The sequence below is a fragment of the Nicotiana tabacum genome, chromosome 19, assembly GCF_000715075.1.
Source record: "Nicotiana tabacum cultivar K326 chromosome 19, ASM71507v2, whole genome shotgun sequence".
In the NCBI taxonomy this organism is placed as follows: domain Eukaryota; kingdom Viridiplantae; phylum Streptophyta; class Magnoliopsida; order Solanales; family Solanaceae; genus Nicotiana; species Nicotiana tabacum.
The window spans coordinates 103,521,647-103,536,910 of NC_134098.1; the positions used below are offsets into that span (position 1 = coordinate 103,521,647).

A 15,264-nucleotide genomic window follows, 5' to 3' on the forward strand; every position below is an offset into this window, starting at 1 on the left:
GACATTCCCCTAATAAAAGGCAAAACCCACTGATGGACTTCCTACTATCCGGGCAAGATACCCAATCACTATCACAATAGATACTGAGAGAAAGATCAGAAGAATTATTATAGAAGATTCCAAAATCAATAGTTCCCTTGAGATACCTGAGCAAACGTAAAGCAGCCTGCATGTGAGGAAGGCATGGCTTCTCCATAAACTGGCTTAAATGTTGCACTGCAAAATAAATGCCAGGCCTGGTGTGGGTTAAGAAATTGAGCTTACCCACTAAACACCTATAAGTCTCACGATTGGGCAGGGGATCACCATGATCAGTCTGCAATTTATCATGTATCTCAAGAAGGGATATCACTGAAGAACAATCATAGGAATGGAACTCTTTGAGAAGATCATACAAAAACTTTTTCTGGTGCAGCAACACCCCACCCTTAAAATACAGCATTTCAATACCGAAAAAATAGCTAAGATGGCCTAAATCTTTAATTTTAAATTGATCATGGAGGAAGGTTTTCACAGCAGCAATCTCATACAAATCTGTCCCAGTGATGATAATGCCATCAACATACACCACTAAGATTACCAAAGCATCACCAGAACCTTTGGTGAAAAGGGAATAGTTATTAAAATAGTGCCCATAGCCTCTAGAAGACAAAGATTGAGACAACTTGGCATACCATTGTCTCGAAGCTTGTCTCAATCCATACAAAGATTTTTTGAGTTTACAGACCAAAGGAGTGGAAGCAGAATCACGGGGCACATTACATACTGACAGACCAGGTGGAAGCTTCATAAAAACTTCTTCATCTAAATCCCCATGCAAGAAAGCATTATTAACATCTAGTTGGAATAATGACCAATTTCTTTTAACATTTACAACAATTAAAGTTTTAATAGTAGATATTTTAACTACAGGTAAAAAGGTTTCATGAAAATATATGCCTTCAACATGTGTATCACCCCTTACCACAAGTCTAGCTTTATATCTTTTTATGCTCCCATCAGCTTTGTACTTAATTTTGTATACCCATTTGCAGCCAATTGGACTTCTTGCCCTTGGGTAACTCAACTATGTCCCAAGTACCATTAGTCTCCTATGCCTTAAAATCTTTTTTGTCATAGCATTCTGCCACTCAGGGATAACTGTTGTCTGAGAATAAGTAGTAGGCTCAAATGCATGATGCTCACTAGAAGTAGACATAACAGTTGAATTGGCAGAACTGGATCTATGATTAGGTAGAGTGCATACATAATTCTGCATGTAAGAAGAAGGGTTGTGAGGTCTAGATGATCTCCTTAAAGGAGGGAATTCAGATTCAGAGAAAGAATAAGAGGGATTATGAGAAGTAGGAGAACTGTTCAGAGGACTTCAGAGTCATAAGGAGCAGAGTTGGATGGAGGAGGTGAAACAAGAGATGTAGATGATGGGGCAAGGTAAAAGAAATCATGGAACAATGAGGAATTATGCTTAACAGAGTGATTAAAACAAGCAGAAAAATGGTAAATTTGACATAGTAGGGGAAGTAGATCTAGATTGAATAAAAGGGAATACATGTTCATGAAATACAATATCTCTGGAGATAAAACAGGCTTTATTCTGCAAGTCATAAGGTTTATAGGCTTTCTTCCCAAAAGGATAACCAATAAACACATAAGGGATGGCCCTAGGTTGCAGTTTGTCCCTATGAGGTTTTGGGACAGTAGAGTAACATAGACATCCAAAAGCTTTAAGATTTGAGTATGTGGGGAGTTTGTTATATAAGATTTCATAGGGACTCTTGTCCTTTAATACATGAGAAGGGAACCTATTTATCAAGTAGGTGGATGTGAGTATGCAGTCACCCCAAAATCTAAGAGGAAGACCAGATTGGAAAAAGAGGGCTCAAAAGATGTCTGTGCTTCCTTTCCGCAACTTCATTTATTATGAAGTATGAGGGCATGTTGTTTGATGCAATATCCCTTTCTCAGAGAAAAACTTTGATCCAACAGTACTGGATCCCAACTTTAAGGCATTGTCACTTCTCACATTTTGGACTTTCAATTGGAATTGAGTTTCAGCCATGGCAATGAAAGCTTTTAAGAGGTCAAAAGTATTGCTTTTGGCTCCCATTGGGTGGGTCCAAGTGGCTCTTGAAAAATCATCAACAATAGTCATAAAATATTTGGAGCCAGTATAGGTAGGGGAGTGATATGGACCCCAGGTATCAATATGAATCAATTGAAAAGGCTTTGTGGTTTGTATACTACTGTCATGAAATAGCAATCTTGTTTGTGTGGCTAGTGGACATATTGGGCAGGAAAAAGACTGTTTGGAAGATAAATGTGACCCAAGTATGGAGATGTGTTTCATTATGGAAAAAGGAATATGCCAAAGCCTATAATGCCAAACCACTTCTATTTTATTGATATTATTCAGGGTGAAATCAGTATTTACATGTGTTTCATCAGCATCAACAACATTAACATTCTTTACATTTGCTTGTATTTAAGAAAAACATATACATGAGAAATAACAGGGGGAATAACAGGGGAAGTAACACTAGAAGATTAACAAGATGTGGTACTGGGAGAAGCAACATGAGGAAGTAAAAGCTTGTAGAGATTGTGGTCCAGTTTACCAAGAACCAGAGGCATCTTCAGAGAAGGGGCCTGTATAGCACAGAGAGTTCTGGTAAACAGGACAATCCTATTATATTGTTCCAATAGCTTATGAACAGAAATAAGATTGTATTGAAAAGAGGGAACATAGAGAACATGATGAATTGTGAAGTTTGGAAACAAAGTCAAAGATCCAACTAAATGAACTTTGACTTTGTACCCATTTGGCAGAGAAACTAGACAAGGTACAGGTAGTGTTTTGCAGATTAAAAAGTAAATCATTATGAGAGGTCATGTGATCAGAAGCTCTAGAGTCTATGATCCAAATAAAACTATCTACTTGTGAAAGCATACGTGATTTGAGCAGAATACTTTCTGATAACAGCTTACCAACAAAGTTAGCAGAAGCCATTAGAGTGAGAGTAGAGGAGGAATCAGCAGACACATGGGACTGTTGCAGTAACATCATCAGTTGGGAGAATTGATCTTGTGTCAAACCAAGGACCATGAAAACATTACCAAACTCAGATGAATTGGCAGAATCACCAATATTAGAATTCACATTAGCAGAAGGACCATGAGATTTCACTTCAACATGAGCTACAATTTTCCTATTGCCAGGCCCTTTTGTGAACTTGAAGTTTGGAGGATACCCATATAGTTTATAGCATTTGTCAATGGTGTGACCTGATTTCTTACAATATTTGAATGTAAGAGGTCTTTGAGTATCAAATTTAACTTTAGAAGGGAAACCTTGTTTAGACACACCAGCATTGAAAGAGGCAGATGTAGGGAGAAACTGAGGAGAGGTAGAGACCTGCCTCTGCTTCCCATCTGACAACAGTATACTGTATACAGTGCTCACAGATGGAAATGTTTTAATCATGAATATATTGCTTCTAGTTTGTACATATACATCATTGAGACCCATCAAAAATTGATACACCTTTTAAACATCATCATCTTTCTGATAGTCAGATTTGAAACCACAGTTGCTGCAAGACCTGACTTTACTGATTGACAAGGCATCAATTCCAACCCACAATTGTTTGATTTTGTTGAAATATGAGGCAATATCAAGTGACCTAACTCTTTCTTAAGCTCAAATACCTTTTCAGCATCTGCCTGATCATATCTTTTCTCAAACTCACTCCAAATATCTTTGGCAAGTTCAGAGTACTCAACACTACGTGCGATGTCTTTGGATATAGAGTTGGTTAACCAAGAGATGATCAAATCATTACATCTCTGCCATTGTCCCGCCAAGGGAGAACTGTCAGGAGGCTTGACTGAGGATCCATTTATGAAATCCAGTTTATTTCTAACAGACAAAGCCACAAGGATGGTTCGTCTCCAACTACCATCAAAAGTACAAAAACTAATGAAGACCCTAAAACATCAGACGGATGCACATAAAATGGATGACATGGATGCGTATAATCATCCTCATGAAAAACAGAATGAGAGATAGCAGGACGAGCAATTGGTAGCGCAGATGAAGAAACATCATCGTTCAACATTTCTTTTGTGCACAATTAATCAGAAACAAAATATACACACAATCAAACAAGGAGAAGAGATGACTAGGGTTACCAAACTTCCTTTCGCGACCGGAAGGAATAACGGCCTTGAAGAAATCAGTAACGAAGACAAGCGAACCCTAGCTGAATGTGCAGTCGCAGAGAATCACCAAACCCTAGGTTGATGAAGATACTCCTCAGAAAACTCTAAAAACTCCACATATATTCGATAAATCACCAGAAACATTCAAACGATAGTAGAAGATCACTGATTTCATCGTCAATTTCAGAAAATTTCAGCAGAGAAAAAAACTCAAAACACGAAAGAACAGCGGAAACTAAAAACTCCGATGAAAAAATGCGAGAGTAACATCAGACGAGAGGTAATCACCCGATCTATCCAGATCTGGGCTCTGATACCATGTTAAAACTTGATTCAACCACAAACTATTGAGATTTTGTTGTAAGAAAGTTGAGAGAAAAAATGGAATGTTCTAGGTTTTCATTATGTTCTGTATCGTAAAAGAACCCGATGGAGTCTATATCTAATATTGATTGTTCTCTCTCTCTCTTTTGTAGATGGGCCGACCCAGTATATTTATACACACCTCCTAAGATAAATAGATGGTTATATAATGGGCTTCTGGGCCCAATAACAAGAGAAAGAAAAGAAGAAGCCCAAGTAGCTAATCTGCATTTGCTTGTATCTCAACAAATGAAAGTATGAAACAAACAAAATTATGTTGAAAATATTGCAATCCAACAAGCATATCAATCGTTAATTTTTCTGAAAAATTTGTCTAGCTATCTCGAGCTTTTATTAGGAAGATTATTATATAATTCAAGCAAGAGAGTACGTAATGGTCTATGTCATGGACCCTGGAAAACGTCATATTAAGCTTCAAACGAGCAATGTTATATACGTATACTTCCACCAAAATAATAACCAAATGATATGTCGCAATAACTGTAGACCGTAACTATATAAAACAACCGCTACAAGGAAAATTCGAATATCTATAAAATTATAAAATAGTATAATCGTATAATTAGATGAATTTATAATACGATATTATTCAATATTTCAATTTTTTCGATAATCTTTTAATAGAAAAACAAAAAATTGAACTTCGTTTTGGTATTATGACTATGAACGATAAAAAGTGTTTGGACAACAAAAAATTAATTGATATTATAATTGAGCCTACAACATTAAATTGAGCTGTAACTAGATTATCTGATTACGAAGAATCTACCAATTTTTATCTCATAATAAATGTTACTTCTTCCTTCTCTTTTTGACCATTTGGGTTTTGTTTGAGTGAGTTATTACACAGGTCTTTCATAATTTAGAGGTAGATATTTATAGAATTAAAATATAGTATGAAAAGAGTATCAAGAATTTCCTTGCCCTAACTCGAGTTCATGTAAGTGTTTTCATATTCCCTAAATTTACTTGACGAGGAATTCTTTCTTGCTGATAAATATAATTGTTATATGCACACAACACATCATAAAACTAGGTAACGTGCCCCTTGTTTTTTTTAAATGGAGGGCTTTATTAATGCCCAGACTAACAAATATATTTTGGTACAAAAATAAAAATAAATCAATTAAACTAGGTCTTTTAGTACTAAACGGGAAATTTCTTATTACTATTTATTACTCCTTAATTATTACTATTAGATCCCGAACACATTGAAGTTTGTTTTCAAACATTTACTTTTTTATTTTGTTGTACTAAAAAAAGGAGAAGAAAAGTAGTATTACTAATTATTCTTTTTATGATTTCGCTCAGTAAACAAACAAACATATAAACTATATAGAAGCAGAAATACTTCATTTTTTTTAGAACGAGCGCCTTTCATTAAACAAAGATACTACACAAACCAAACCATAATAAAAACATACAAGAAAAATAAAAACTCCGAGCAAATATAGGAGAGACCTTCTCTAAATCTATGCTCCTTTTCTATTCGCAAACTTAAAACAACCAAAAAAGAAAAGAAAAAAAAGCAAATGTCTATTCTTTCATTCTTTGGACTTTGAGGACCTCCAACCAATGAGGTGATGACAAATTAACAGTGCACACATTATTAATTAATTAATTAAATCAGTTCGAAATAAAATAAAATTGTTCAACAAAATGCATAGGGAAGCTTCGGTTTTAAGGAAGAAGAGTGGATACAGACAAAGAGTACGATAAGCAACTGTACAAAAATGGAGAGAGAGAGAGAAAAGTTGACCAATGATCATAATAAGTTGGTAAATTAGTTGTAAAAATTAATTATCAGCTTAATTTTAACACCGTAGTCCATATACTGGTAAATACTCCAGACAAGCAACCTCTTTTCACTATAATCTCAAGTCCGTAGACTTTCATTGCTACTCCATTTTGTGTCCTCCTCAATTTCATCGCCTCTTTAGAGCAAATGGCCAATCCAACTCCTCTATAATTCCAGGAAAAACAAGGGTTTTTTCATTCATTACATTAACTCAAAACCGTTTTGTGTTGTACGAGTAATTGTGTGTATACAGAGAGAATTAGATTGTTATACAATTGAATTGCCCCCATGGCATTGGAGAGTCCAGTACCCGAAATCCGACAGAGTCCGGTAAGGTACCCGGAAGTTGATTTGTCGGGTCTGAATTTGAATGAGGAAATTGAAAGTCCATTAACGCCGCCGGCGAGAGTGGCCGACGATATGATATATGTCGCCGTCGGGAAAGACTTGAAGGAGAGCGAACCTACTCTGAAGTGGGCTTTGCACAAATCCGGTGGAAGGAGAATTTGCATTCTTCATGTTCATACTCCAGCTCAGAAGATACCCATGAGTAATTAACTCTTTTTTTGTTGTGTCCATTTTATTTTTTCCAAATTGATATGATTCTTGGTGCACAAGTTTTGATTTTTTTAATCTTGGCTTGCTATAAGGTGTTTTGGAAAAGGTGGTGTTGAGTTAGTTTGATTTGTTGAACTGTCTTGGTTATTCTTTTCTGACTTTCTGATGTTTTACCCTTATAAAGTCAGACGGTGGTTCATTTCATTATTGGTATTTTACTGATTGTTGGGGCATAAATTAATTGGACTTGTATACCTGATTAGCATCAGCTGCTAGTTATGCTGGAGAAAGTTGGTTGTTATTCTCTGGTTTGACTCTTGAGTTTTATGATAGGTCTGTTTTTTCATTCTTTAGTGAACATACCTACCTAATGAACTACTTTTGAAAAATTTTTATGCCCAAAATTCAGCTAAGGTCAGTTCTTAATCTACAATTCTTTCAAGCTTTCAAACTCGAGGATGCTACAATTTCTTCTGCAGCTGTTCGTGGACTTAAGCTTATCAATCCCTTCTATTTCCCTAATATGAGGCTCAAGACTAATGATGTGGTGTTGAATAATCTCAGTCACAGACTTCTTTTTTATTTTCATTTGGGCGGGGCGAGGAGGTGGGGTGGGGGTTTGGGTAGAGGGGGTGGAAGTTAGTTTCTTGTTTGCTTATTTTAAAGAGAAGTAAGAGGCAATGGGATATTTGGTCACAACTTATCAAAAGTTTTTATTCCTCTTGGTAGTTAATGCGCTTTCACTTATAGCTCCATGAAACCAATCCCACCCCACCTCTCAAAGAAACAGAAAAGAATAAAACAAAATTACTTTTGCAATTACAGCTTTCGTTAACTTTTCTCACTCATTCATTTGGAGTTTTCGAAAATGCTATTAGTGTTGAGTTTTCAGACAAATGGTTCATGAATGGGAATTAATTCTTTACTTAACTATGAGATGTTTTTTCTGCTTCCATAATGATTCCCAGAATTTAAGTACCGGCACCCCAATTTCTGTACAAAAGAAATAGAAGGAAAACTTTTCTTCACTGTGCTGCTTGAGATGTCATTTTTCTCCGTAACTTCATCAAACTTCTTTTAAACAGTAATGATGGTTAGTCTTATCAAAATTATCGTTTAAAAGTGTGTCCATTTTCTCTTGGATGGTTTTTGCAGTGGGTACAAAGTTTAACATAGATCAGTTGGATGTGCATCAAGTCAGAGCATACCATGAGAAGGAAAGGCAAGACATGCACAAGATTTTGGAAAAATACATTCTGATCTGTGGACGAGCTGGGGTATGGTTTTTGTCTTTTGCAGAACGTGATATTGGTGATTATGCAAGCTGAAAACTTTTTGTTTGCATGTAATTTGAGAGCTTCATTGGAAGAATATTAAATACATTAAATATCTTTTTGGCTGGCAAGTGGCAATCATTATGGAAGTTCTCCCTTACCCCATGTTCTCCATATTGTGCGTGGATGAGTATTAAGTAGAAGTTATAATCTAGATTACCTTTTTCAGATATAATAATAAATGCATCAGATGTTCAACTCAGAGCTTCATTCTGCACACCGTTAATTATCATAAGAAAGTCTACACTTCCATATTCCTTTATTACACTCTCGATTGAACTGATGCTTTGTAATTCCTCTATTATGTCTCTATCTTATTTCAGGTTCGAGCTGATAAACTAGTTGTTGAAATGGATTCAATTGAGACGGGCATAGTCGAGCTTGTATCGCAGCGTGGTATAGGGAAGCTTGTTATGGGAGCTGCCGCAAACAAGTGCTATTCAAAGTAAAAACAAGATATACTTTTTCCGTTACTTGAATGTCACTAACAATAAATATTGGGTGGGCAACTGGATATCTTGGTAGTCTTGTTTGGGTTAAGTCTTCAAGCAACAAAAGAAACAAGAAGTGACTTGATGGATCCGTCTCCCATCTCCTCCCCTCCTCCATCATGTGTGTCTAGTCCATTAATTGACTCCTTAGTTCATCCTACAACTTCTAATTCTCACTTCAAATACAGAAGTACTAGCCTTAATAAAGTTGATGTCGGTTGAATATTTGGAAAAAGGTCACTTAAGTCACTCACATCAAGGAAAATACTGATCTCTTTCTTCTTTGACAAACTTCATTTGATGGCTGTATTATCTAAGAAAGATCTGTGAAACATGATGGTAACATACTTGGTGGTCAACCTAAGGTTTCTGGTAGTTCTCTGTGTTTAAGTTTTTCAGTGCATGGGGGTTAATGGACCGCTGGAATGATTTAGTGCAAGAAAGTTGAAACAGGAAATATTCTTCTCATGCATACCAAACGTGTCATAATGTAGCCTCTTCCGCTAGAGTCTTATGGTCTGCGGTGCCATAGTTCATTTAATTTGTTTACCATGCTGATCTTTTGCTTGTTTTTTCCCTTCATCTTTTTTCAATTACTTTCCTATTCTTGAGCAACGGCAAATAGAATTGACTTTCATTTACTTCTTGGCCCATCATTAGTGTAAGTCAGACTTCCTCTGTGCATCTAAACAGCACTGCTGTTTTCAGGAAAAATAGGATAATGTCCTTCTGCCCCGTTTCCTCCCACCTCTATCACCCAAACACATAAATCCCAAAGGAAAAAGGAGAACTTAAAACCACTGAAGCAAGGAAAAGGAGTCCTAGCAGCACAACTCAATGTTTTTACGTTATCAAATAAATAAAGTCTGGGAATTTAGTGCCTCTTTCTTTTTTCTTTTTTTTCCTGGGGAGGGGGTGGGTTGGGGTGGGGGGAATCTACGTCAATTTATTGCGTAACACACCAAGCTGGGAATTGAGCTCTTATGATGAAATTTCAGGAAAATGACTGACCTTAGGTCGAAGAAAGCCATCTATGTGCGGTTACAAGCACCCACATTCTGTTGCATCTGGTTTGTATGCAAAGGGAACCTCATTTATACAAGGTATGCATCCTGTCATTCCTGTTACTGTCTTGAAGCTTTGTTTTGGATGAAATGTGGTGTGCACATGCGGATTAATTCTGTGTTTTCTTATAAAGATCATTTTGCTATGGATTTTTGTTTCTACCGTTTCTTCCCTAAGGTTGACTTTCCTTGGGATTGGGATGCGTGAGACGTGGGGGTAGGGTAGAGTTCATCTCTTATGTCACTTAAAAAACATGTGGAACTCTAAATGGTAACTATATTATGTCATGCAGAGAAAGTGAGTCAGAGAGACCTAATACGGACAGTGTGTCACCGCCAATTCCAGTAAGTCCCGAAAATGATACTGTTCTAAGATCAAGATCTGTTACAGAGGGTTACAACGAACAAGTAGGGCTCAGGGGCCCTTTCAACGAATATCGGAGAGTTGCTTCTGACAATCACAGGATAATCTTCTCTGGACCTCCCTCTGGTGGGACTTTACGGGCTAATTTTCCAAGCATGAGTTCAGATAGAAGTCCCTCAGTGGCTTCACGGTTTTCATCAAGTTCATATGGTGAAATGGTTGGTGATTCACCAACAATTTCCCTTGCAAGAACTGAAGGGAATGAGACTGCAATTGACTCATCCACACTGCACCACTTCATTCTTGGTCATCATCAGCCATCTTCTCCAAGTATAGTAAGTAAATCATGTTATTTCTCTTGTCTCTTTAAATTACTTAATTATAAGCAATACCTTCATTTTTTGTTTCCTAATGTAATGCGAATGTTTCTGTTTGAAGAATTAGATCTAATATGCTTCTTAAATCTTTTGATGATTGGGGGAAAATAGCAGGCAGAGAGTTTAAATGATGAGCCAGCTGGAAGCATGAATGATGAACTATTGGATAGACTTGATCAGTATGTCGCGGAGGCAGAAGATGCAAGGCGAGAAGCTTTTGAAGAATCAATCAAGCGTAGGAAAGCAGAGAAGGATGCAATCGAGGCTAGACGAAGGGTAAATTTGTTCATTTAAATTTTACTTTGGATGGTTGAATGTTATGGAACTACAGTTTGGCTTTCTCTTGGTTGTTTGCGACGATTACTCATTTGCGCCAAATTTCCCATCTGTTGATTGATGAGAAGCTTAAGTTTGATTGAGATTTAAGACAGTAAGACCTACACTGCCACTTTTTGAAAAGGAGATTGTTTTTGTAAGTATCTGCACTACTATTAAGGGGGAGATTCTTATTGCAATAGTTTCATTTCAGGCAAAAGCATCAGAAACAATCTATGCCGATGAGTTGAGGCAGAGAAGAGACATAGAGGAAGCACTTGCAAAAAGCAAGGAAGAAGCTAATCAAATGAAATCAAAGCTAAATAAAATGTTGGCAGATCTGCAGGCAGCTCAAGCACAGACATCTTCGCTGGAGCGCCAACTCTTAAATTCTGACACAACGGTGCAAGAGTTGGAACAGAAAATGTTTTCTGCTGTCGACCTTTTGCAGAAGTACAGGAAGGAGAGAGATGAACTGCAGGTGGAGCGTGACGATGCACTCAATATAGCTGAGGCGCTGAGGGAACAGCACTCAAACGGGTCCTCGACTACATCTGCATCTGTATTATTTGCTGAATTTTATTTTCATGAAATCGAAGAAGCAACTCGGCGTTTTGACCCAGCCTTGAAAATTGGAGAAGGCGGTTATGGAAGCATTTACCGAGGCCTCCTTCGCCACACTCATGTAGCAATAAAGATGCTGCACCCTCATAGCTCGCAAGGGCCCTCAGAGTTCCAACAGGAGGTTAGATTCGTTATGTTTTGCTGAATTTCTGCCTCTGTGCATAGAAGAACCTAAATTGTGTCTACTCTCCTAAATTATTGTGTAATTTCTATTTCTTTGTTGTCTTGGTATTTGTCCTCTCAATCGTGCCCCTTGTTTTGGCCAGATTCTACTTTATAGCCCTGTTTTGGGCGGCCAAGCCCCAAGGCAAGAAGTTAAAATAGGAAAATAAAAGAACTAAAGACCAGCAGTGCTCAATGGCTTGATATCTATTGATGGTGGTAGCGCAGATGGATATAGTGGGAAGTAAAAATACTTTCTTGTTTATTTTGTGTCCAACATATTGAAGCTACACTTAGATCATGAGCATTTACCACTCACCAGATGAGAACTATCCTTTTATGGTTTGATTAGGCCATTTAGCTCTTTCCCACATCTTCTTTAAGATGGTTGATTATCTGCTAAAAATGGTTGTATATTTATTAGGCCAATAGGTTTATCTCGGAAGGGTTAGTGCTCTTCTAGATGTTGAAATATCAAAATACCAGTTATCTTGTTTGTTTCGCTAGATTTATTACCATGTAAGACTCGGTTTACTCACAAACCTCCAATAGGGTCACTTCACCTGATATCTTCCTGCTCACTGGTTTACACGCCTATCAAATTTTATGTGTTCTAGTGTGTTGTTTCATCAGTTTTCTGCTCTACTTACCTTGTTATATTGCTTTTTCATGCTATGCTTATCTCTCAATCAATATCCCACGAAGTTTTAATTCATTAACAGATAGCTTTTTGGCAATTCATGATATGGTTTGTTGGTCTCATATAGGTCAATATTTTAAGCAAGTTGAGGCATCCAAATATTGTCACACTTATAGGAGCGTGTCCAGAAGCATGGGCTCTTGTATACGAGTATCTTCCCAACGGAAGCCTGGAAGATCGTCTTACCTGCAAGGATAACACGCCTCCACTGTCGTGGCAAACTAGAATTCGTGTTGCATCAGAGCTTTGCTCTGCTCTCATCTTCCTCCATTCCTGCACCGCTCGGGGCATAATTCATGGTGATCTAAAACCAGCAAATATCTTGCTTGATGCAAACTTTGTGAGCAAGCTTAGTGACTTTGGAATTTGTCGAGTTCTCCCAGAAGACGAATTTTCGGAAAAAAGTACTTCACTTTGTTACAGAACTGACCCAAAAGGGACATTTGCATATTTGGACCCTGAATTCCTCGATACAGGAGAGCTTACTCCAAAGTCTGATGTTTATTCATTTGGGATTATATTACTTAGGCTGTTGACTGGGAGGCCTGCATTGGGAATAAACAATGAAGTCCAATATGCATTAGATAAAGGAAATTTGAAAGATCTGCTGGATCCAACTGCTGGAGACTGGCCGTTTGTGCAAGCCAAGCAGTTGGCTCACTTAGCTATGAATTGTTGTGAGAAGAACAGGAGGCTTCGCCCTGAACTTTCTTCAGAGGTGTGGAAGGTGCTTGAACCAATGAGAGCTTCATGTGGAGCATCATCTTTTAGGATGAGTTCTGAAGAGCGTTGTGAAATTCCATCCTATTTTATTTGTCCAATATTTCAGGTTAGTATACTGCTTGTTTTAAATCTAGCATCATACGGCATTATAAGTCCCGTATAGTTTGAATTGAGCAGTCATCATACATGATTAAATGAGGTAGGTGTTCCAGTTATATAACAAATTATCATCTGAAGCATGTTGACAAATTCTTCTATTTTACGTCTATCAGAAACAATCTCTCTACCTTCCCAAGGTTAGGGGTAAGGTCTGCGTACACAATACCCTCCCCATACCCCACTTGTGGGATTACACTGGGTTTGTTGTTAGCACGTTGAGAAATTAGCATACCCTCACTCTCACTCTCCCGAACCCAAACCCCCTCTTTTGACTAGAAATCAGCATCCTTTTCTGTTGTTTCTCAGTTCTGCAAAAAAGGGCAGCCCGGTGCGCACTAAGCTCCCGCTATGCGCGGGGTCCGGGGAAGGGCTGGACCACAAGTGGTCTATTGTACACAGCCTTACCCTGCATTTCTGCAAGAGGTTGTTTCCACGGCTCGAACCCGTGACCTCCTGGTTACATGGCAGCAACTTTATCGGTTAGGCCAAGGCTCCCCTTCGTTTCTCAGTTCTGCAAAATTATAGTAATTTTTAAGTTTCCATGCAAGTTTGTGTTTTGATACTCCAGTCAATGAGGTTGTTGTCATCCAACTGAATGAAGTTTGGAAAGTTAAGATAGTCTCTTTGTTTTCATTGTTCTTCCCTTCAGAAAGCATAATGAGTTAAATTCTAGCCATTTATTGATGTTATTACGTGTTTCATTTCTGGCTGTGAAAACCAACAGGAAACTATGCAAGATCCAGTAGTAGCAGCGGATGGCTTCACATACGAAGCAGAAGCGTTAAGAGGATGGTTGGACAGTGGACATGACACCTCGCCCATGACAAACCTTGCACTGTCGAATACGAATCTTGTTCCCAACCATGCTCTCCGTTCTGCAATTCAGGAGTGGCTGCAACAGCATTGACAAAAGTGTTCAAGCTTTGTGAAATTGTCTATAGAAGTCATTGCACCCCCTATTTTATATGCTTTTCATGGATGCTAAGCTCTAGTTTTACTGTATAGCAGCACTACAAAAAAAATACTTCTATACAGGTTTTGTGTACATAATGGCATAAACTGGAAGTTGAAAGTCTAGTATGGACTGAGTGGTTTTATATAAACATATATGAAATGGAACAGATCGACTTGTTTCCATGCTGAATTTGGAACTCAGCTACTTGTGTCTCTATCTCTCCTGTTGATTCAAAGGATTGAGCAATAACTTAAAAATATCACTAACTAGAAGAATACATACTAGTAAAAATCTCAATTATGCATTGTAATATGTTGGTGTATTAATTTGTACATTTCCATATGTCTTTCTACTTCAAATTTATTTACAAGTATATAGATTGTACTAAATGAAAGTTTGAAGAGAAGGAAGGTATGATAAAATAGGTAAAATATCTTAGCTCAAAATCATGTTCATATTTGCCTTTCTTGACAAATTAGATCAAAACTTAGAACTTTGAAATAGTGTCACGCGATATTGAAACCTCTATAAGTTTGTTGTTCTAAAGAACCATGCGTGGAATTACTGATGTTCTTTTTTATTGCTAGATATGCATAACAAATTGTATATTAAATGTATGTTAAGTAGTTGCATATCGTAGAAAAACCTTAACAAGCTAACGACATTTGTTGTATTCTTGTATTTACTGAATTGCATTTTTTAATTATAGTGGTAAAATACCAAGTGCTAACTGTTATTGAATTTCAACTCGTAAAACCTGTGAAATGTTTTGTCAATTTTTACTAATTCAATTATTTAAAGATTAAAAGTTAGATAATCAATCTAGAAGGAAAAATGATAAAGATAGTCAAAAGCCTTTTAGTCTAGAGTTGATTAAACAACATGCAATGTACGAGAAACAGAACATTACAAGAAAAGTTTCTAAAAAATATTTAATCAACTCGAAATGATAACTGATAAGTATATGATCATCTTTCTTTACTGAGACTTATTGATATTTTCTGGACTTATTTACAATAAATAATAGATTACTTCTTG

At 37.1% G+C, this 15,264-nt stretch overlaps 1 protein-coding gene across 2 annotated transcripts; it reads left to right on the forward strand.

Moving 5' to 3' along the window:
* Positions 1–6,264: 6,264 nt before the first annotated feature.
* LOC107827584 (U-box domain-containing protein 33) lies at positions 6,265–14,415 on the forward strand. 2 transcript variants are annotated; one of them, XM_016654751.2, is made up of 9 exons: positions 6,265–6,950; positions 8,114–8,235; positions 8,616–8,737; positions 9,782–9,886; positions 10,141–10,546; positions 10,700–10,864; positions 11,118–11,648; positions 12,457–13,218; positions 13,996–14,415. In XM_016654751.2, the coding sequence occupies exons 1-9, from the start codon at positions 6,689–6,691 to the stop codon at positions 14,176–14,178; spliced, it is 2,658 nt and encodes an 885-aa protein (XP_016510237.2). In that variant the 5' UTR covers positions 6,265–6,688; the 3' UTR covers positions 14,179–14,415. The 2 variants fall into 2 exon arrangements, with proteins under 2 accessions (XP_016510237.2, XP_016510245.2); XM_016654759.2 differs by having other exon boundaries at positions 10,703–10,864.
* The last annotated feature ends 849 nt before the right edge of the window (positions 14,416–15,264 follow it).

Excerpts from the sequence above, each read along its gene's own strand:
- LOC107827584 (XM_016654751.2), top strand. The coding sequence starts at position 6,689 with ATGGCATTGGAGAGTCCAGTACCCGAAATCCGACAGAGTCCGGTAAGG. Across the intron at positions 10,547-10,699 it reads AGCCATCTTCTCCAAGTATA|CAGGCAGAGAGTTTAAATGA; the intron begins GTAAGTAAATCA and ends GGGGGAAAATAG. Across the intron at positions 13,219-13,995 it reads TTATTTGTCCAATATTTCAG|GAAACTATGCAAGATCCAGT; the intron begins GTTAGTATACTG and ends GAAAACCAACAG.